This window comes from Eubalaena glacialis, chromosome 1 (genome assembly GCF_028564815.1).
Source record: "Eubalaena glacialis isolate mEubGla1 chromosome 1, mEubGla1.1.hap2.+ XY, whole genome shotgun sequence".
NCBI lineage: Eukaryota > Metazoa > Chordata > Mammalia > Artiodactyla > Balaenidae > Eubalaena > Eubalaena glacialis.
The window spans coordinates 220,860,658-220,881,805 of NC_083716.1; the positions used below are offsets into that span (position 1 = coordinate 220,860,658).

At 53.5% G+C, this 21,148-nt stretch overlaps 1 protein-coding gene across 4 annotated transcripts in view; it reads right to left on the reverse strand.

The window, feature by feature from the left end:
* TNS1 (tensin 1) overlaps positions 1-21,148 on the reverse strand; it is a 185,873-nt gene that overhangs the window by 6,395 nt on the left and 158,330 nt on the right. For all 4 annotated transcript variants that reach the window (XM_061187226.1, XM_061187233.1, XM_061187224.1 and 1 more), the window contains 10 exons: positions 15,359-15,557; positions 10,894-11,960; positions 8,157-8,243; positions 7,288-7,419; positions 6,787-6,879; positions 5,998-6,075; positions 4,101-4,172; positions 3,679-3,847; positions 2,625-2,693; positions 2,150-2,182 (listed from right to left, as the gene is read on the reverse strand). In XM_061187226.1, the coding sequence (XP_061043209.1) occupies positions 2,150-2,182; positions 2,625-2,693; positions 3,679-3,847; positions 4,101-4,172; positions 5,998-6,075; positions 6,787-6,879; positions 7,288-7,419; positions 8,157-8,243; positions 10,894-11,960; positions 15,359-15,557 (1,999 nt within the window). The remainder of the gene's footprint in view (positions 1-2,149; positions 2,183-2,624; positions 2,694-3,678; positions 3,848-4,100; positions 4,173-5,997; positions 6,076-6,786; positions 6,880-7,287; positions 7,420-8,156; positions 8,244-10,893; positions 11,961-15,358; positions 15,558-21,148) is intronic.

Below are 21,148 nucleotides of genomic sequence, written 5' to 3' on the forward strand. Positions count from 1 at the left end.
CTCTGGCCTCCTGGCTGGCGGCAGGAACTTGGAGACCCCAATGACCCCATGAGCCCCAGGAGAGGCTGAGATAAGCTTTGAGAGGACTGCACACGGGGGCCTCTTTTCAGCTGGGCTGCTAACTCTTTATGTGACCTTGGGCCAGGAGAGGTCTCCTCCATCCCACATGGCCCCTCTGGATGAAACAGAGCAGGACCCTATGGTCCTTGCCCCCCATGTCCTCTGCCTGCCTTTTGTCTGTGGAAAAACTTTAGCCAGAGAATAAGTTTAATCAGAGAAAATGCAGAAACAAAGGAAAACAGTCCGACAAGACTAAATAATAGTAGTTTAGTCACTAAGCATAGTTGGGACCTTTAGTTCCTTCTCAAGGCCTATAGATAATATTCTGAGCCATATCCTGTGAGCTGTCTTGTAGATACTGAAACTCCCACCAGGTGGAAGAAGTTAACTACATGATGACCAGACTGTAGCTATGACATAAGCTGCCACAATCCCAAGAACTGGCCTCAAGGAAATGCGAACAAACCAACCCCGGAACTAAAGATGAATTGTACTTAAAACAATCAAGATGACGCTGGTCAGACCACCGATGACCAATTTCAAGATGACTGTCAGAGCTGACCGTGCTGTTTCTGCATGTAGCCCCCTCCCTCCGTCTATAAAAGCTCTTGTGCCCTGGTTGTCAGTGGGGGTGCGGTGGGGGCCAGCCTTTGGACAGGCATCCACCCTCCGCCGTGATTGCCGGCATCCAAAATAAAGCAAACTTTCCTTTCCACCAACCTGGCCTCTTTATTGGCTTTTGAACGGGGAGCAGCCAGACCCCACTTTCGGTTACATGGACACCCCCAGAAGGAGCTTTCATCGTGCTGACCCTGGTCAGTTCCACTCGTCTGGACCACAGTGGCCTCACTGGGCCTCCTCCTCGCTCTCCTCCTCCCTGCCTCCATCCTTTCATTTCCTCACTAAATATCTAGCAGCCCCTCCCACACGGCAGATACAGTCGTGCCCTCAGGGAGCTTGCAATCTGGTGGCCTCCCCAGCCCCACCCCCATGAAATCAGCTCTCTCCTGCTCCCACACCCATTTCTACCTGTCGTATAAGACCTATTTTTAAATATAGGTTCTTTCCCCAAACCTTCCCAAATCAGCAGTGGTTTTAATTTCTTTTTAACAGTGAAAGTTTTCTTTTTCTAAAGCCAATCTTATATGAAGTCTGGATATGTAAAGGTGACAGCAGTACTTATGGCGATAAATGGATCAATTCAACAGCGTAACATTTACCTATGATAAAGTCAATCAGTGAGAAAAAAATGGGGCTGTTTGGGTGAGCCCGACAAAGTAAAAGGTGGAATTATAGACCATAGTGACAGTCTTATGTCAGCTTCAGTACCCAGGTTATTCCTATACTTTGTTTTGGTTTTACTGAGAAAACTCTGATTCATCCTGATAAATAACTGCAAATCGTACCTCCCCTCATAGCGGCTCAGTTACAACCTGAGGAACCTAGCGTTCCTTGGAACACAGTTTGAAAACCATTGCAGCACCTTAGCCTGCTTATACACTTCTCTTATCTACTGTGCTAACATCAGGCACCCAAGGGCAGAAGCAGCCTCCTGGTTGGTCTGAATTTTCCCAGGGCTGAGTTAGTTCCCCGGAAGCACTTACAAAATGCCAAATAGATGGAAAATTGACCAAAGGACCCCAGGGCCATCAGTGGAATTTCGGAAGGAATTGAGACCTACCGGACTCCCGCGGTCTGACGTGGAGGTCTAGCCCAGCCACGTCATGCACGGAAGTCCGCCAAGAGAGCAGGAATGGGAATCAAGGATGCCAGGATTGCGGCAGAAAAGATCATTTAAACAACCCCTGCCCCACTGCCGTCACCTCCAATAAAACTCGCAGCTTTCAGGTCCCTTCCTCAGACCCCTGCTGGTCTGGTCCTGAGAGAGGGAAGGGGACAAGACTGGAGGCTGGGCCTTTGGCCTTGAGGCAGGAGAAGGCCAAAGACCTGGCTGCCTGGGCAAGCTTTTCTCCAGAGCTGCCCTTTGCCTACCCCCTGTTCCTGGATTCTAAACCCACTTCCGCACCCACCTCTCCCCCAGCCAAGGAGCACAAAGACCAGCCAGCCGGGTGGGGAGAAGCACACTTACTTAGCAGGGGAACCTCCCTCCGTCTTCATCCACCTGTGGAGAGAATGACGGCACAGCGTAAACCACCACTTCTCCCTCAGAGCCCAGCCCTGGGTGTGCCCAGACCCCTGGGGGAAGGCAGAGCCCCTGTGCCAGGGGGGTGGGAGCCTCCAAAGATCATGCAGCAGGGCATCCACAGTGGAGAGAGCACTGCGGCCTGCCTCCCAACGAGCTTTCCCCAACGTGGAGAGGAGAAGCAGCTTCAGGGTCAGAGGGGTAGAAGCAGGCGTTTGGATCCCTGGGAGGGGTTTCAAATTGGTGGTGGGAAAAACTCAAAAAGATGCCAACACAGCTACTCACGGTCCCACAGGCATGGGCAGAGCTTCAAATTGAGCCAAGAATGCACACACACACACACACACACACGTACATGCATACACACAGACTTCAGTGTTCGAAAGATGGCTGGGAAGGCAAATGTCTACAAGAGACTTACTTCCTCTCCTGTGGATCCAGGTCACAGAAGGTGATGGTGTTGAGGGGGTAGTGTCGTCTGAAGAAGAGCCTGTGGCACACACATCAGATAAACAGAGAACGAGTGCTGAAGTGACTGCTCTTCCCCACCCTCCTCCTTCAGGTCAGGCCACCACCTGTGGCTGTCACAGGTCGACACAGCCTTTCCCTTCTGAGCATGATGGCCTGAGCTGCTCCCTTTGGGGACATAAAGCCATGCATAGGGACAGAGAGATGTCTCATAGAAACATGTCCCAAATGCTAGAGGCTAGGAAAAGAAGGAAGAAACTGGCATTGAGGAATGAGAAACGGGAGAACTCTGGAGGAGGAAGAAAAGGGGCTGGGGAGAGAGCATGAGAGGAAGGGCCTCTGCTCTAGAAAGCAGGGACTCTTATCAGTTGCATTTACAGCTGTATAACAAATGCAGGCATATTTGTGGAAGGAAGGAAGGATGGATGGATGGATGGATGGATAGAGGGAGACAAATTAGTGAAGGGATAAATGGGTGGGCGAAGATAAATGGGGGATGAATGGATGCAGGAATGGATGGATCAATTGGTGAGTGGGTGAGAAAGTGGATGGATGGATGGGTCACAGGGTTGGGGGGAGCCCAACACAGAAGCAATTAGAAGAATCTTACTGGGCTTCCCTGGTGGCGCAGTGGTTAAGAATCCGCCTGCCAATGCAGGGGAAACGGGTTCAATCCCTGGTCCAGGAAGATCCCACATGCCGTGGAGCAACTAAGCCCGTGCACCACAACTACTGAGCCCGCGAGCCACAACTACTGAGCCTGCGTGCCACAACTACTGAAGCCTGCGCGCCTAGAGCCCATGCTCTGCAACAAGAGAAGCCACCACAATGAGAAGCCCGCGCACCGCAACGAAGAGTAGCCCCCGCTCGCCGCAACTAAAAAGAAAAGCCCGCGCTCAGCAACAAAGATCCAAAGCAGCCAAAAATAAATTAATTAATTAACTAATAAAAAACAAAAACAAACAAAAAACCACCATCTTTAAAAAAAAAAAAAGAAAGAATCTTACTTTCTCTGGTTGTCAGTCAGTGTAATTCCCTGGGCAGAAACTTTGAAGTGGACGATGGTGGCAGCCGGCGTGGGGTCAGTAGCCAGTGTCTCAGAAGTGGCTTTGGAGATGGCCTGTGGCCCAGTGAGTGACTCCATGTCCACAGAGTTGATGAAGAGCACGTTGCAGGCTGGAAGAAACCCACCCAAGGAGGTGTCATGGGGGCCGAAGTGGGTGGGAACCATCCCCAGGTCCTCTCTTCAGGGAGAAGATAGCAGATAAATTTCAGGCCAGCCTTGGGCCAAGGCATCTGCACACACAAATGTGGTCTGCCCAGAGACATCTGGGTCTGGGAGAGATATCCAGCCTGCACCTGCAGGAGGGTACAGGGCCAGGGGGGAGGAAAGGCCTGGGCAGAGATCCCGTCAGGGGTGGCCACTCACCTGCCCCTTGCTTCAGCAGGTCACTGGTTGAGTTGGCAGGGCCCGAGCTATCTTTTGATTCATCTGTGGGGTCTGAGACAAAAATTTAATTCAGCTGGTAATTAAAACTCCAGAGCTGGAAAGAAGCACAAGGTTGGCTGGGCCTCAGGCTAGCTCTGCAAATACTTTGTGCAACGGATACCGCTTCTCATAACAAGCCCTGGCAGTCAGCACGTGTGTCCAGTTTGAATGTCCAGTGATTGCTCTAAGTATTCAGCACACTGGTTGGGAGCTGTGGAGTCCAACAGGGCAGGGTTCAGATGCTCACCCAGTCACTTGCCAAGTATCTATAAAACGGAGGTGATGATGCGAGTCCCCACTGCCCTGGGTTCTTGAGATGTTCCGTGTACAGTGTTAGTTCAGCGGCTGACATAAAGCAAGCCTTCAAGTGGCAACTGATATGGCTGTTTGGCATTGACGTGTCTTATGTGTAGATCAGTAAATGCCCTAATTCATTAAACCACAATGCAGCACAACTACAATTTCAATACTAATAAGAACTCAGTACTGTTTGTACCAGCATTTCTCAGACTTTGGTGTGCAGGCTTGTTAAAACACGGATTTCTGGGCACCACCCTAATGCTTCTGATTAGGTGGGGCTTGAGAATATCTACATTTTTAACAAGTTCCCAGGGGTGCTGATGCTGCTGGTCTGGGGACCATACTGTGAGAACCGCTGGTTTATACAATGTAAATAAAGAGCAGTTTTATAATTATTAAATTACTTTGCTAAATTCCTTAGAAATATAATTTAATTAGTGTCTCAATCATGTGGTTAATAGGGCTATTTAAATAGTATTTGAACATTTAAGTTGATAATAGTGGTCAATTATCATTAATAATTCAATGAATCGAATTGGATACATAGATATTGCCAAATAATATTGGAGGTCTTAAGTATGGACATAACCCCAGGACCTCCAAGAGAGACTGAAAGCAAGTCCCGGACACAATTCCGAATATCCTATTATTGGACAGAGAGCATGGGGAGAAGGCACCCCAGTTACCGGTTCCTAGACCTCAAGTTCAGGGCCAGGCATATTCCCCTCCCCTCGCGGGAGCCCCGTGTATCTGGGGCTGCATAACGGAAGCCTGTGCTGTTGAAAGGTTTGGGGTGTCCATCCGCCTTCCTCCGAGGCTGGGACACCTCTCTAAGAGAAACTAAAATCTCTTTTGCCAGCCCCAGTGTCTCACTCAAATTCTCGCCCTGTACGTCCCAAAGCTCTTGAGTTCCATTTGTACTTCCCACAGTCAAAAGAGGGCTTGCTCCTCCCATTAGCTCGATGTCCCCTCGGCGAGGGAACACCCTCTCAGCCATGCAGACTAGAAACTCCAGGGACATCTTGGGCTTCCTGTCTCCTTCCCATGCCATGTGGATCCCTAAGAGGTCCCTTGAGTGTGCTCTCTCCTCTCCATTCAGACCGCCCTCCCACACCTGGATGCCCCATGACCTACCTCTGCCTTCCCCTCCCCGCTCCCTTGGCCCTGCCCACTGATGCCCATCTCACCCTCCGGACACGGTCCTCCCCATGGCTGTCTCCTGCTTCTATTTCCTCCCCTGGGATGAGTCGTAATTCTGAGGATTCAAGTATGAATTCTTAAAGCCTCCAGAGAATTTTCTCTGGAACAATCTGGCAAGTCAATTATGTGTGTTTCTGGAATTAAGATTTTTAATGAACTTTCCCTTCTTTCTTATTAGAAAAAATAAAGAGGAGAGTGGTTTTGAGTTTCCCCAGATTGGCAACACGACCCGTTTCCTCCAAGCCTGGCGCGTGTTCTGGAGCAGCTGGCTGGGCAGAGATGTGAAGGAGGCCAGCACAAGGGTGTGCTTGGAGGGCGAGGAGTCTCAGGTTCCTACCTCGGTTTGGAATGACCAGCTTACAGGGCAGAGCCAGTGGGATGATGGAGTGCTGGTAGACCAGGGCAGACAGAGATCCTGCAGGGAGGGAGACAGCCGGCAGAGGCAGCGTTACTGGGAGCACGTCAGGGGCACTGAGGAAGCATACCCACCCCACCCCACTGTCCATAATCTTTAGCTTCTTTATTACCTCTCCCTCATCCCACCCACAACGCTGAAAATTCACTCCCTCTTTGACAGCAAGATCCAAGGGAGAAGATTCTAAAGGCTCACTCTAGCCGTCAGACGGTTACCCCACAACTTTTCTTTATCGAAAGTTACTCTCAGCATCTCTCCTAAATCCCTCCAGCTGCCAGGGCTCCACTCAGGAGAGTGCAGCAGAAGTGTCAGAGGATGATGGGATCAAATCCCCACTCAGTAACTTATTAGCTGTGTGTCCCTGGATAAGTCTCAGTTCCCTTGTGTGTAAAATGGGACAATGACACCTACCACGCAGGATGGTCGGGAGACCAGAAGTGATATAAGGTACCTAAGGTGGCTTTCACATAGTAGGTAGTGGATAAAGGCAGCTGTTGTTATAGTTGTTATTCCAGTGATAATGATAACAAGTCTCCGCGGGGTAGGACAAATACAGAAAGAAATCTGGCAGAGTAAAGGCGCCACAGCACAGAGGAAGGGAGTCGCCGTGCATTTCTCTGCTGCGTCTATGACAAGGGTGACGGGCAGAAGCTGCAGTGGGGAACCTGGGACAGGCCTGAGACCGTGGGGACGGAGGCGGGGACAGCTCACCGAAGTTTGGCTCGTTGGGGCAGCCCTTGAGCTTGACTCCTCTGGGGCTCGTCTCTATCAGGAAATGCCTCACGAGCTCATGAGTCATGTCCCCTGGGATGAAGAGAAAGAAACGTGGATGGGTCACTGCCCATGGTGTCCTTCCGCCACCTCCCAGCACTACTTCCAACTTCTCCAGTGTGCTGGGCTGTGATGGAGAAAGAGTCACAGCGATAACACGGCCAGAGCCCTGGGATGGAGAGGCCACCACTGCTAGCCCACCCTTCAAGGAAACTCTATCACAGGGTCCCAGTCATCTTGCTTCCCTGTTCTCTGACCTCAATCATCACCAAGCCCAAGACCCGCTCTTCTGAAGAGTCTGATTAGAAGGGACCAGCTCCCATGAGAATTAAGAGACCTGCCCACCTCACATACCCACCCCTCGTCTTCTGGCAGCTCAGGACCTAAAGAGACTGTAGGGACCACCTAGTCCTGAGGCCCCAGTGGACAAGCTAGTGTTACCTTTTTTATTCTGCTGCATTATGGTCGGAGGGGGCGAAGACACCTTCATGGCCAGCCCATAGGCTCCTCGGAAGGAGTGGCTGTCTCGGATGATGAAAGCCCCTGGCTCCTGGTCCTTAAGGAGGGCGATGGCTGAATCGGGAGGAGACAAGAGGAAATGAGAAATTGATGCACTGGCTTAAGTCTCATCAGGTCTCGAACCTCATTCTTTCTCAGGTGAGATGAGAGTCCTTAAAGTTAAAATGTAAACCCTCCTAAGGGTCCTCCTACACTAGAGTCAGCAAAGTTTTTCTGTAAATAGCCAGACAGTAAATAGTTCAGGCTTTGCAGGCCATGCAGTGTCGGCTACAACTACTCATCGCTGCCATCACGGCACAAAAGCATCCCATACAGTGAGTAAACAAATAGATGGGGTTGTTCCAAGAAAACTGTCCGGATCTGACCCCTGGCTGGAAGTCACCCTGCCCTGCATCCACACAGACTTCCCTTAGGGGCTGAGGTCTCTCATCTCCATCCCCACAATCCCAACTATGTTTTTTTCTGTACCATGGGCAAAAATCTCCCACATCATGCAGTTGGAGAGCTAAGGTTTCATATTATCTGGGCCAGACTTTTCTTTTGCCCTGGAAAACCAGGACTTTGCTGCTTTTAAAGAAACAGCTACAACCACTGCTCCTGCTCCCCAACACTTCACTGTGGGGAGGTGCCTCTTACTGTCCAACCTTGGTCCCAGCTCCTCTCTGTGACCACCACCTACTGCAAAGAGGGATGAGTCTGCTTATGTCCCTTGCCCAGGGAAGACAAGGTGGGCAGCAGCCAGCTGTGACCTTGGATGGACCCCAGGACCTTCGGCGCCACCCAGCACTTACCCTGCTCTCTGGAGATCTCGGGCTTGTACCAATACTTGGAAGTGTCCTGGACAAACTTCACTTTAGCCCGTGTCTCAGGGCTGTTGTCTAAAGGAGAAGGAGAGGGAAAGAAGGTGTTATGAGTCTCCATCTCTGTCCCCCAAAAAGGTATGTTGGAATAACCCCCAGTACCTGTGAATGGGACCTTATTTGGAAATAGGGTCTTTGCAGATGTAAACAAGTTAAGATGCAGTCGTGCTGGATTAGGGTGGACCCCAATCCAATATGACTGGTGTCCTTATAAAAAGAAGGGAAGGGACAGGGAGACACAAGGGGAGAGTGTCATGTGAAGATGGAGGCAGAGATTGGGGAGATGCATCTACAAGCCAAGGGACCCCAAGACTGCCAGCCACCATGAGAAGCTAAGACAAAAGCCTAGAACACAGTCTCCCTCAGAGTCTCCAGAAGGAACCAATCTTGCCAATACCTTGATTTTGGATTTCCAGCCTCAGCTACTGTGAGAGAATAAATTTCTGTTGTCTTAAGCCACCAAGTGTGTGGTCCTTTGTTATGGCTGACCTAGGAAACTAACACAGAAAGCTAGTCTGCTCAAACATCATCAGAGCATTGCTGGAAGGGGCCTTGAGCTGCTTTCACATCCTCCCCGTCTTCCAACAACCACCATGGGTCACGGAGCTGCCCTCCTGTTGAAGAGCCTGAACAGCATTCTCACCAAGCCAGAGAGAGCCCTACTCCATCCCATCTCCCCCTTTCTCTAGAAGATTCAGACTAAACCCTTCCTGAAGTTTCTCTTCCACCTTCTAGTCCCTTTCTCCATGGGCTCAATTTCCCAACTCTATCATAACAACCTCGAGGATGAGAGCAGAAAAACACATTTCTGTCCACTTTCCCCACGCTCCGCCTCACTTCCCATATGGAAAGCCCGGGTTCTGCCTCAGGTAGAGCAAAAAGATTGTTCCTGCCCTGCCTGGGACAAATAGGAGAAGGGTTGGCCTAGAATTAAGAGGACATCTACTGAGTGTCACAGACCCCACTTCTCTGGCAGACATCCCCACCCCAGACCCTTTGCAGACTAGGGATGCTTTCATAGAATGTTAGGTTCTGGAGGAGCTCAGAGAGCACCTTATCCAACCTATTACTTTATAAGCGAGGAATGTGAGGTTCAGAGAGGGAGAGCAACTTGCCCAAGTCACACAGATGGTCCACAGTAAGGCTTCTGTAAGACCTTCCCAGGTAAGAAGATGCAGCAGCCAGTTTGGTGTGAGCTTCACCATATCTTCCTGGCTGGGTATTAGGACATGTGGGTCTCACTCTCCAACCTCTTCCTTCATCTTTTGGCACCAAAGAAAACAAAGGGAGGATGGGGGAGAAGGGTAAAAAAGAATATTCCAAATCTACACGTTTCCTCTCCTTTCGTCAGTGAGAGGCTGGAACAGAGGAGCCTGTGCTCACGGTACTGTAAAGTTCAGGGCACAGACCAGCGATGCGGGCTGGGCTGTGTGTCTGGTGCTTAGTCAATTTCAACTTGTCATTTACACTCTGCTAGGCTTCTGGGATCTGTTTCTGGAGGACAGAGATGGGGTAGGTCAGCTCCTTTTCCTGGCAGCTGTGCACTTAGCAGGGCCTCTGGGCTAGGCAGCTGGGCTGTACAACTGTGCAAGCTGCCTCTCTCTGCTCCAAAGCCCCAGGCCCTGGGGCTACTGGGGCCTGTCTAATGAGCTGTCAGAGGTGGCTGCAGCCCCATGTGCCTTCCTGTGTTGACTCCCATGGCTATTTTAAGCAAGGAAGATGGTGGGAAACAGGAAATGTCCCAACTACTAGAAGTTCTGCATCCTCCAAGAACTGGGGCTGGGAACCAGATGTCTCTGGCGGGCAGCAGGAAGCAGGGGTGTGCAGTGTCGTTTGGCAGGCTCAGGGCAGGACCTGGGAGTGATACTGAGAATCTGGGCAGCTGGGGCCCATCCCAGGCTACCTGCAGCATTCTAAATCTTCCTCGAATGCCCCAGGGCTCCAGGGCTGCTCTGCACATAGTCAGGTTCGAGATCTGGCTGAGAAGCTGCAGATAGCTGACACCCTGACCTTTTTGTTTAGAAAATGAGCCCTCTAAGTGGAGGCAAAAGATGCCCAGTTCCGACGATGAGAGAAGAATTCAGTGTGCAAAACTGCGTGGACTTCAGTGAAGCCGGGTTGGTAGAAACTAGACTCCAGTAAAAATGCTTAACCCTCGGCCTTGTGCCATATCGCTCCGGCTGCCAGATCTATTATTAGTGATGTGCGCAAAGTGGGGATCAAAAGGTGGGAACCGTGCTCTGGGCTGGCAAAATAATGTGCAAAATGGGCAAAATAATACCCACTTTGCCAGGTGGCCATGTGTGAAATGTGCAAAATGGGCAAAATCATACCCACTTTGCCAGGTGGCCATGAGGACTGATGAGATAGTCCTTGGCTCAGAGCCTGGCACAGAGCATGTGCTCAACAAGTGGTGGTGGCTATGATGATGGTGAAGATCATCGTAACAGCAGTGCCATCATCGCATCCACCTCCCCATCCCTGCCCCCACTGCTGCCACGACCACAGCTCCAACTCCCATTACACAGGTAAGGAATGTGAGGCCCAGAAGTCAGTGATCCACCCAAGGTTGTCTGCCAAGGAGATGTCAGAACAGAGACTAGCACAGATATCCTAACTGGTGGGCTTCATCTGTCAGCCGGAGAGATGACATGGAAGGAGGGCGCACCTGGCATGGAGTACTTGGAGAAGTCGGGCAGAGTGTGGGAGAAGGAGACAGCGCTGCCCCCGCTGGGACTGGACATGCCGCTGGCGACAGGCGAGGAGGACACCTTCCCGTTGACAGTGGCATAGTTGGGGAGGCTGCCCGCTCGGTCTCCCATGGACATCCTCCGCTTCTCTGGCAAGGCCGGTGTCGGGCTCCCTTGTCGGAAGGCTGCTGAATCTGGCGAGGGGGAGGTGGCGGGGTTGCTCAGGCCGGGGTAGTAGGCAGGGGACACAGGAAAGGAGGGCGTGGAAGGGGCCTGGTAGCCCGAGGCGCTGCTCTGTCGGGACAGCGTGGGTCTCCGGTCCTCAGGGGTGGAGTAGCCACCATAGGCCACCTGCCGGTCCAAGCTGGGGCTGCCAGGAACCACAGATCCAGACCCTCCCAAGTGACGGCCCAGGCTGGGGCTTCCGGGGCTGGCTACTGCGTTGCCATGGAGACTGGAGGCCAGGTTGCCTTGGTGGGCCCCAGGGTGCCGGCCCAGGCTGGGGCTCCCTGGAGTGGTGGCCACATTGCCATGGAGGCTTGAAACCTCGTGGGCCCCAGGGTGCCGACCCAGGCTGGGGCTTCCCGGAGTGGTTGCTGCACTGCTCTGGGGGCTGGAGACAGTGTTACCATGGAAACCAGTTCCGGGTGGACCCATCACCTGGCGGTGGCTCAAACTGGGGCTGCTGGGGGCAGCCATGCCGGGATTCACGGCCCGGCGGACAAAGCCAGGACTAGAGGGAGTGTTGGTGCCCACTGTCCTGTGCCGTGCCTGAGGGCTCCCAGGCACCGTGTGGACGCCCGCCACACTGAACTGAGACCGGGTCTGGCTTTCCGGGGAGGTGAACTGCTGAAGTGAGTAGTCGGGGCTGCTGTAGATGTTGCCCGCAGTCGGGAGAGGAGAAGAGCTCTGGTAGCTTCTCTGAGCCGAAGGGCTGGGCTGGCCCAGGCTGCCGGAGCGGAAGCCAGAATCCAGCAGAGGCTGGGTGGGTGTCCGCGGGCCCTGGTCGCTGCTCTCCCCTGATGGGAAACTCCCCACTGAAGTGCTAGAGAGAGACGGGGCAGGTCAAGATGTCACCAAATGGCATTTAGTGAAGGACAGGCTTTCAGTGAACCCTCAGCCCTCCCTCCAACCACTAATAACGACAATAAAAGCTCCCCTCACATGCACAGGAAAGTTAGGGCTTTTATACGTCACCCTATGAACATCAGAAGACAAAACTGAGGCTCAGAGAGGTTAAGCAATAGGCTCACACCCACACAGCTCATAAAAGACCAGGATTTCAACTCAGCTGTGTCTGATTCCAAAGCCCATATATCCTCAAGCACCACCCTGACTGCTCAACCACAAGTCAGAGCGAGATCTCTCCTATCGAAACTGAAGGTGGCTGTCCTGTTGCTCCCTCCAGCATCACAGAAACTGAACACTGGAGAGGGGGTTAACCACTTGGATCCTGTTCCTACTGGAAGTATCCTCACCTTGACTCAGTTTCCCCAGGTGTGCTATCAGCATCTTTAAACACTGAGAGTGTAACTGGGCATCCATTCCTGGGTAGCTCCAAAACAGCAAAGATGAAGAAATCTCACAGGAGATTTCAGCTCATCATAAGATCTGCATTCTAGCCATTGGATCTGGCCACTAATGGAGCAGGCTGCTTTACACGGTAATGAGACTCCCATCATTAGGAGCATTTAAGCAGAGACTGGCCAACCTCTTGACCCGAATGCTGTGGAGGAAATTTCCTCCATTGGGAGGTTAGATGAGATGAGCTCAGAGGTCGCTCTCAATTCTAAGACTGATAAATTTCAGTTCAGAGGGCACTGTACCTGGGGGAATGGCCAGAGTCAAAGGTTCTCCTCTGAAGTTAAGTACTGATACAAGTCCATGGCTTGTGAGTTGGGAAACCTGGATTCTGCTTGTTAAAAGTTTTCCCACGTGTAAAATGAGGGAAATAGGTTAGATGACTCTGATTCCTTCCAGACCCAAACTTCTATTCCTCGGTGATATGGCAGGAGAGACAAAGGTTGACAGGGACCACGCATAAGCAGCAGCTGCAGGGAGGTAGCAGGCAAGCTCTGCACCAGCAGCCCCTGGGGCAGGGGGTTGGGGAAGGTCCTTACATAAGACTATGCTCCAAAGCCTGGAGCCGCAGACTGGGAGGAGTCTGGAGGCTGGCCGGCCACACCCTGGGCCAGGTTGGATAAGCTCAGGTCCCCTGGGTGATGTGAGGTGGGAGGGCTAGGCAAGAGCCAAGGGCAGGGAGAAGGTCAGGGGCCAGGCCAGGACAAAGTCTACCTCGCATCCCAGAAGGGGCCAGAGTGGAACACCACTTCGGTACAAGAATAACCTGGATTCTGAGGAATGGGGGGATAGGTCAGGCTGCACAGTGGGGGCTGGGGACATGGAAATGGAGTTCTGGATGATTAATCCCAGAGGAGAAGCTGGCTTCCTGAGGCCTACTGCAGGAGGAATTTGAGGAGTGAGAAACGGTGAAAACTTCCTAATGTCAGCACTCCCTGAATATCAGCAAGGGTGGCTGGAGAGGTGAGGAAAATCTCCTTTCCTCTAAAAGAAGAATGCAGCTTCTACCCAGAGGCAGACCTTTCCAAAAATGGAGCCATCAGGAGGCTGGGGAGGGGGTAAGGTGGACTGGGGGTGTGTGCTTGGCTTGAGGTTTCAAATTCTTAGACTCCAGAAGAAAACTGCCTCTGCTCACCCACGCCCCCCGCCCCGACCCGGGAGGGGTGCATTACCCTGGACCAGTGCAGGTACACCGCAAGCCTGGCACACCCCTCCACCTGTAGAAGTGTGAAGAGGTGGCTGGACAGTTACCAGGCCCCGTGGGGTCCCGGGTGGGGAAGGGCAGTGGACATGGGAAGGGATGGTTGGGGCAGGCTCCCCTCCTGGAGGCGAGTTCCGGCCTCCAGGGCAGGCTCTCCGGGGCCCCCTCCCCACCTGGCACCCTTTGCCCTGCCTAGGCTCCTCTCCGGGTCCCTCTCCTATGTTGTCTTCCCCGTCTCCCCATCATAAAGCCTCGCCCCCACCCCCCAGTCAAGCAGCTTCTCACTGCACCCCAAACACAGGAGCCTCGCTCTCTGGGAAATTTCAGGCTACCCTTTCTGTCTGACACCCCTCAGAACGCCAGACGGCCATCCGCCAAGACATCCCTCCTCTAACCCTACAGCGACCCCTCACCAGCAGCTGCGGGCACGAGGCCGCCACGCCCAACACCTCCACACCCCCGGCTCTGTCCTTGCCGTGCTGTCCTTCTGGAAGGGCCTTTCCCTCCCCCTTCACCTTTCAACCCCTGCTCATCCTTCTGGCCTCAGCACAAATACTTCCAGCCCCCAGAGACCCTCTCTGCATCCCAAGCCAGAGAGAGCAGCCTCTTGCTCGGAGCTCTTGGCTTACACATCTGCTTTGGGCACATGTGACTCTCACCCCGTGACCGGCGGGCACCGTAACGCAGGTCTGTGGGGAAGGATAGAGATGTGGGTTCCGGAGCCACACACCTTCGGTTTGAATCCTATTTCTGCTATTATTTAGCTGTAGGACCTTGAATAAGCTACTTTATGTCTCTCTGCCTCAGTTTCCTCTTCTGAGAAGTGTGAATAATAATAGTCCCTACCTCATAGGATTGCTGTGAGATCTAAACAGCAAGCACTTAGCAAAATGCCTGGCACATAGGAAGCACTCACCACATAGTAATTACTTGTGTTCGATTTTAAACTTGGGGGAAGGGGACTTCCCTGGCAGTCCAGTGGTTAAGACTCCACACTTCCACTGCAGGGGGCACGGGGTCCATCCCTGGTTGGGAAGTAAGATCCCGCATGCCGCGTGGTGTGGCCAAAAAATAAAAATAAAAATTTTTTTTAAATTAAAAAATAGGGGCTTCCCTGGTGGTGCAGTGGTTAAGAATCCGCCTGCCAATGCAGGGGACACGGGTTCGAGCCCTGGTCCGGGAAGACCCCACATGTCGCGGAGCAACTAAGTCCTTGCGCCACAACTACTGAGCCTGCACTCTAGAGCCCGTGAGCCACAACTACCGAAGCCCGCGTGCCTAGGGCCCGTGCTCTGCAACGAGAGAAGCCACCAAAATGAGAAGCCCACGCACCGCAACGAAGAGTAGCCCCTGCTCACCACAACTAGAGAAAGCCTGCGTGCAGCAACGAAGACCCCAACACAGCCAAAAATAAATAAATAAAATAAATAAATTTATTTTTAAAAAAATAAATAAATAAACCTGGGGTAAGGACTATGCCTGGTTCACCTTCATACTCTCCCCGGGGAGTTGGCACTCAGGGGATGCTCTCACCATGCACCCCGATGAGCTAGTTTCCCAGGGGCAGCAACCTGGATGTGATTTCTGCCTGTCCACGCCCTAGACAGATCCAAGAGGCCTCATCTGTATTGTCCCAGGCCTGGATCTTCCTCCCCACTTACCTGTCAGCGCTGAGGATGGGGCTGCTGGTGGAAAGGGGGCTGGGGGAGACAAAGGAGCCTCCCAGGGTCCCGTTCCTCAGGGGTGTCTCGCGGCCATAGGCCTGGGCAACCAGGGCGCTAAAGCTCTTGGGCTCAGGATCCTGAGTCCGGGGCCCAGCCACTGCCGTCCGCACCACCGACTCCACATAGCTCCGGGGTTCTGGAAGGGGCAAGGGGACAGGGACTGAGTCTGGATCCACAGGGGTGCAGTGTGGACCCCACCCAACCTCCAGGGAACCCCCTTCCCCAGGGCCTATGGGGACAGCCAAGCAGGCAAAGGGCAATTCTCCAGGGCTTCTGCCTTCCCAGGCCCACCCTCTTGCCAGCATCTTGGAGAAGCTGTGAGAGCTCCCAGGGAACCTTTAACCAGGGCCTCGTTCTGAGAAACTTCCCAGAAATGGACCCCAAAACACAGCCATCACAGAATCCTCCCTCTTAGAGCCAGGATGCCCATCCTTCACTGGTATCCCCTCTAGCTGCTTCTTTTCTACGACCTGCTACCCAGGCCCCCAGGCCCTTCTAGGCTCCCCAGGCACCGCTGGAGTCCGAGCTCTTCGTGGACCCCAAGCTTCAGCCCAGCCGTGCATCTCGGGACAGTGCCAGGGTTCACGCTGGCTCCTCCCCACACCCAGCATCCAGAAACAGGCTTGCTGGCCTAGCAACAGGCCTGTGCGGGTGAGTTACGCCCAGCCCCTGCATGCCAAGACACACCCACCCACCTTGCCTGACACACTTAGCATTCCTCCCGAGACTGACATCATTATCCCGCTTGGTGTTCAGAATGGCCTGAGAGGAAGGCTAGGCGGGGGAGGGGGGAGGAGCAAATGCCAGAAAAGTCATTTTACAGATGCGGACGCTGAGGCCTGGAGAGTGAAGTGGCTGGAGGCACAACCAGGACTCAGGTCTCCCGGGCCACCCCCCCACCCAGTGCTGTGCGCCCCTCCCAACCCCCGACCCCGGCCTCTGAAGCCAGCCCCCAAACTAACTTGTTATCAAACAGGAAGAAGAAGCAGGGCACTCTGGGCTTCTCTAGGGACAGGATCAGGGATAGATGACGTTCCTACCACCTCCAAACCTGGCACCAGCCCTGAGGACGTCCCAGGGGGGACATGATCTGAGCACACACCCACCCTCTGCCCGCAATTAGGGCATCCGCTGAAACCAGCCTCAGAAATGGAAGAACTGCAGAGCCTGTGCAGCCCTGGGGGCGGGGGCAGGGGGCACTGCAGCCGGACTGTGCTGGCCACTGAGCCAGAGAATAGCCCCCTCCCCTCAGCCCAAAGAAAACTTTACTTTGGAAGGAGCCCAATCACCAAGGTGTTATGGGGCCGTTACAGGCCCTGGTCTCTGAGGTGACTTCCAGGCCCGATATCCTGCATCCAGGCCCAGAGGCCTGGGGACCCAGGGAGAGGATGGTCCTTTAGAACAGGGCCCTTTACAGAGGAGGCCTGCAGCGGCGGTCTGCATACAACTCCAGCCAGAGGCTGCCAGTGTATCTTTTAGTTTCCACACGGAGTTCCCTCCAACAAACAGCAACAGTGAATGGGGCTGGGGCAAGAGGTCTGCAAAGGGACGGGCATGGGGCAGCCTATTCCAGGGACCCGGCCCAGGGTGACACAGGACCAGCCACCTCGGCACCCAGAGATAGAGTCCATGTGGGCAGAGGCCAGCAAGGCCTCCTCAAAAGCCCCCTCAACCAGCCCAGGCCACCCACCCACCTCACAGAAGCCCCAGGCCACAGCCCCTCCAAAGGCAATGATGCCATGCCGTCCAAGCCTGAGGCCCTGCTGGAGCTAAGAGATGGGTAGCACACTTTTTTTGAAAAGCGCCCGACAGTAAATATTTCAGGCTCAGAGGGCCAGACGGTCTCTCTCACAGCTGCTCAGTTCTGCTGTTGTTATCGTGTGAGCAGCCACAGACGATACATAAAGCCATGAGAATGGCTGTGTTACAATAAAACTTTCTTTACAAAAATAGATGATGGGCCGGATTTGGCCATAGATTGCTGGCTCCTGGTGTAACCTGTCTGCTCAGCCCAGAGAGGTGGAGCGACTTGCCCCAGAACACACAGCCAATCAGTGGCCACGGCTACCATCTCCTGACTCTCAATGCTGGCTCTGGGTGGCCTAGAGGGGCCACAGCCGCCTGGGACACCCAGAGTTGGCTGCTACCCAGAACTCCAGCCCATCAGCCAGAGAAGAGCCAGCTCCACAGGGCTATTAATAATCGTAAAAATAGCAAACAACTGTATGAGGAGAGTAGAATTTGGAGAATGTAGGTATCTTGCCCGGGCCACACATAGAATGTGGCAGAATTGGCCTAGGAACCCAGGCAGTCTGGCCCAGGTCCTGCTCTTGGGCCCTGCACATACCGCCAGGTGAAAATCGGGGAGCCGAGAATTTCAGTGTGTCTTTAGCCTTGGGGGGATGGCTCCATGCTCTGGGGTAACTCAGATTGACAGAAGAGACCTCAGACAGGACCCCTCATGCCCACAGAAATGGCAATTGAGACCCAAGGCCAGAGCCCACCTTCCCTGCCCATCCCTCACCTCCCGGGGTCACTCTCTGAAAACTCCTCCTGGACACCTCCAGGCTCTCGGCTTCACGCTGGTGCCCGCAGCGCTTAGCACCCTTCTCTCCCACCCAGAGATGGCAAGGGGATCCATCTGCCCCCTAGCAGCCCCGGGCTCCTTGCTGATCTGTCTTTGCAGTACCTGGCACAGAGTAAGTCCTCAATAAGTTTCTGTCCCACAAACTAGTAGATGTGTGACCTTCATCCTCCGCCCCACCCACACAGAGGTGCACAATACCTAAGACCTAAAAGGCACACATTCGTTTTTCTCCTTCTCTTGAATTCTTGCTGACCCCAAAAGTTCAAGCTAAAATGCACATGGTGAGCCCTGAAGTTGGTGATCTTTTCCACCTGCCACGTCCTCCTGATCCACTCCCCAACCTGCTCTGTGTCCCTGCAGACCGCATCCCCCAGACCCCCGGGCTCAGGGCTCCACATGGCTTTGACCTTCGGCCACTGGCTAGTAGGAGGGACCAGGAGGGGATGGGGGCTGGTGAGGAGAGAAGGTCAAAGTGCCAGGGCTGCATCTTCCACCCAAGATCCCAGCTCCAGTCGGGGGCCCTCTCCTCCAGCTCCCTCCTGGTTCCTCCAGGCCTGGTGTGCGGATGGCTCCCACCTCCTGCTAGGAGGGCCACCCGGTGGCAGGGTGCTTCACCATCCCTCGTTGGTTTGCCCAGACCTTCTAAATAGTCCATTGTCTCCTCGGTTGCCCCACTGGAATGAGCCACCTGTTTCCTGCCAAGACCTGAAGTGGGTAAGCAACTCATACTATATTACCAACTCACATAAGCACCCCATCCTGTAAAAAAGTACACGTACCACTTTTACCAGCAGTAGAACCGAGGTAAGGCCGCCCACACCACCTGGTGCCAGAGTCAGGACGGAGCCAAGCCTGGGACCACAGATGCTGACTCCCATCTGCTCTGTTTGCCATCAATCAAGGCTGCATCCCCACTAACTCCTTCTGGCCCAGACATAGTGACAGGAGCCTGAGTGTAGTTTGCACAGAACATCAATGGGACCGTATGTTAGAAAGTTGGAGATATGAGAAAACCTGAGATCCTATAGGATGGCCACATTCATAAGGCATCAGGCTCATGAGCCCCGTCCCCACTCCCATCAGATCCTAAGCTACAGAGGAGCTCTCAGAGGACTCAGCATCTGAACTTGGAGGACAGGACTGCTTACCCAGGGAGAAGCACCAGCAGCCATTCCCACCACGAAGGCTGGAAACAGTCCTATAAGTTTAGGTGGCCAACTAGCCTGGGGGCTTTGCTCTGGGGCTCGCAGCCTGTGGATTTCAGGCCCAGCCCGCCTGGCTCTGCCCTCACCTTACTCTCTACCTCCGTCCTCTTCCTTGGTTGGCTGGTCTGCCACCCCTTCCTGACCTTCCAGGCCCAAATCAGGGGTAGAGATTCACTCCATCTCTGCTCCTCATGAACCCAGAGCAGGAGGGATCTTTGGGAAGATATTTGATTTTCTAAGTCCATCTCCAGAACTGTTCAAAACCAACCTTTTGGGCCAAAACATCCATTCTCCCAAGTTTTCAGACTCAGATTTCCATATTGAAAATACCTCCCTTTTCCTGTCTGTCCCCATCCTCCCTCTCTCCTCCCTACCTCAGTACAACATACAACCTGTGGGCTCCCCCTTCTTTCACTTTCTGGAGGGGTGACCTGGAGCAGGCTGCTGAACGTTTCTGGGACTCAGTTTCCTCATGTGTAAAATGGGAATGAGAATACTCACCTGCCCAGCTAGGATCGAGTGACAGGAGAAGGAAAGCCCCTTCTAATTCTTCCCACTAGTTGCAATGCTGGTTTATAAGCAGCCCCACCGTTGCCCACCTGTACCCGAGCCGTGCCTGTGCCTGCCTCCCTCTGCCCTCTCTCCTGCGGCTTTCCTCCTCTCTGCCGATCCCAAGCAGCTGCACCCAGAGGCAATGGGAACTGGGAAGGGCAGGAGAGGAGGGGCCAGGGAGGGTGCTTCGTGTAGAACATTCCAGGAGCCCAAACCCATTCCAAGTGGCTGTTGGAGGCTGAGAGCAGCTGGACGTGAGGCTGAGTGACTTAGCCCCACCAGGCTGGGGGCACTCTCAGCTCTTCACCCACACCCTGAAGTGCATTTCCTGCCTCCCAGAAAAGGTTCTTTGCCTGGAGAGAAAGGGCCTGCCCGCTCCAAGTGAAATGAAGACATGCAGATGGGGGGAGGGAGGAAGTAAAACCCCCAAGGCCCAATCCAGGAGCTCAAAAGTTAGAATTCCAAACTCTGAGATTGGGCCACAGAGCCCTCCTCTGAGCTCCCATCACACCCTGTTCCTCCCCCAGCTCAGCACTTCTACCTTATGTGGAGATATCTGTCTTTACCAGGCTAGCTCACTCATCTTTAAGCCCTCAGTACCTACCTAGCACAGGACCTGGCACAGAGTAGGTGCTCAGTAAATCTGTGTTGCACAGCACTGCCCTAAAATACCCAGATGCCACAGTACACCCATCACCGAGGATCTCAGAGCAGGAAGGATCCCCAGAGGGGCCATTTCTAGTCCACTGTCTTCCTTTGTGCCACATCCATCCCATCTAATCATCTGAACAGACAGAACCTAAGCTGAATGTTCCCTGTTCCCGTTCCTCCAGGAAAGAAGGTTCAGCAATTTCTTTCCCTGTTTCCCCACTGGGAAGATATCCTTGATATCTCGAGGATATCACGCCTTTACTGTTACAGGCTTTCTTCCTCTCTTTCCTTCATGGAGAAGGGTACCCAGTAAAGACACTGTTTATGTTTAGAGTTTGTGCCCCGTGCGATCACATGGAAAGGGGCAGCCTCCATGGGCTGATCCAGCGTAGGCTCTCAGCCGTGCCCCCAGTTGACTGTCTGGGCCTGGACAAGTCATTTAACATCCGTACATGTCATCTCCTCATCAGCAAACTGGGGTTCCTACCACCTTCCTCACAGTGCTTCTGTGATTATTAAACAAGATGATGTGACAATGACCCACACGGTCCCGTCCCTGCCTGCTGACCCTTACTCTGTACCACACTCCCCGCCCTTGCTCCAGCCTCCAGATCTCCCTTGCTCTCACTTCACTGACTTTGCAGTTCATGGAAAAAAACATGCTGTTCCTCCCACCCCAGGGCCTTTGCACGTGCCCTTCACCTCTACATGGAATGCTCTTCTCCCATCCCA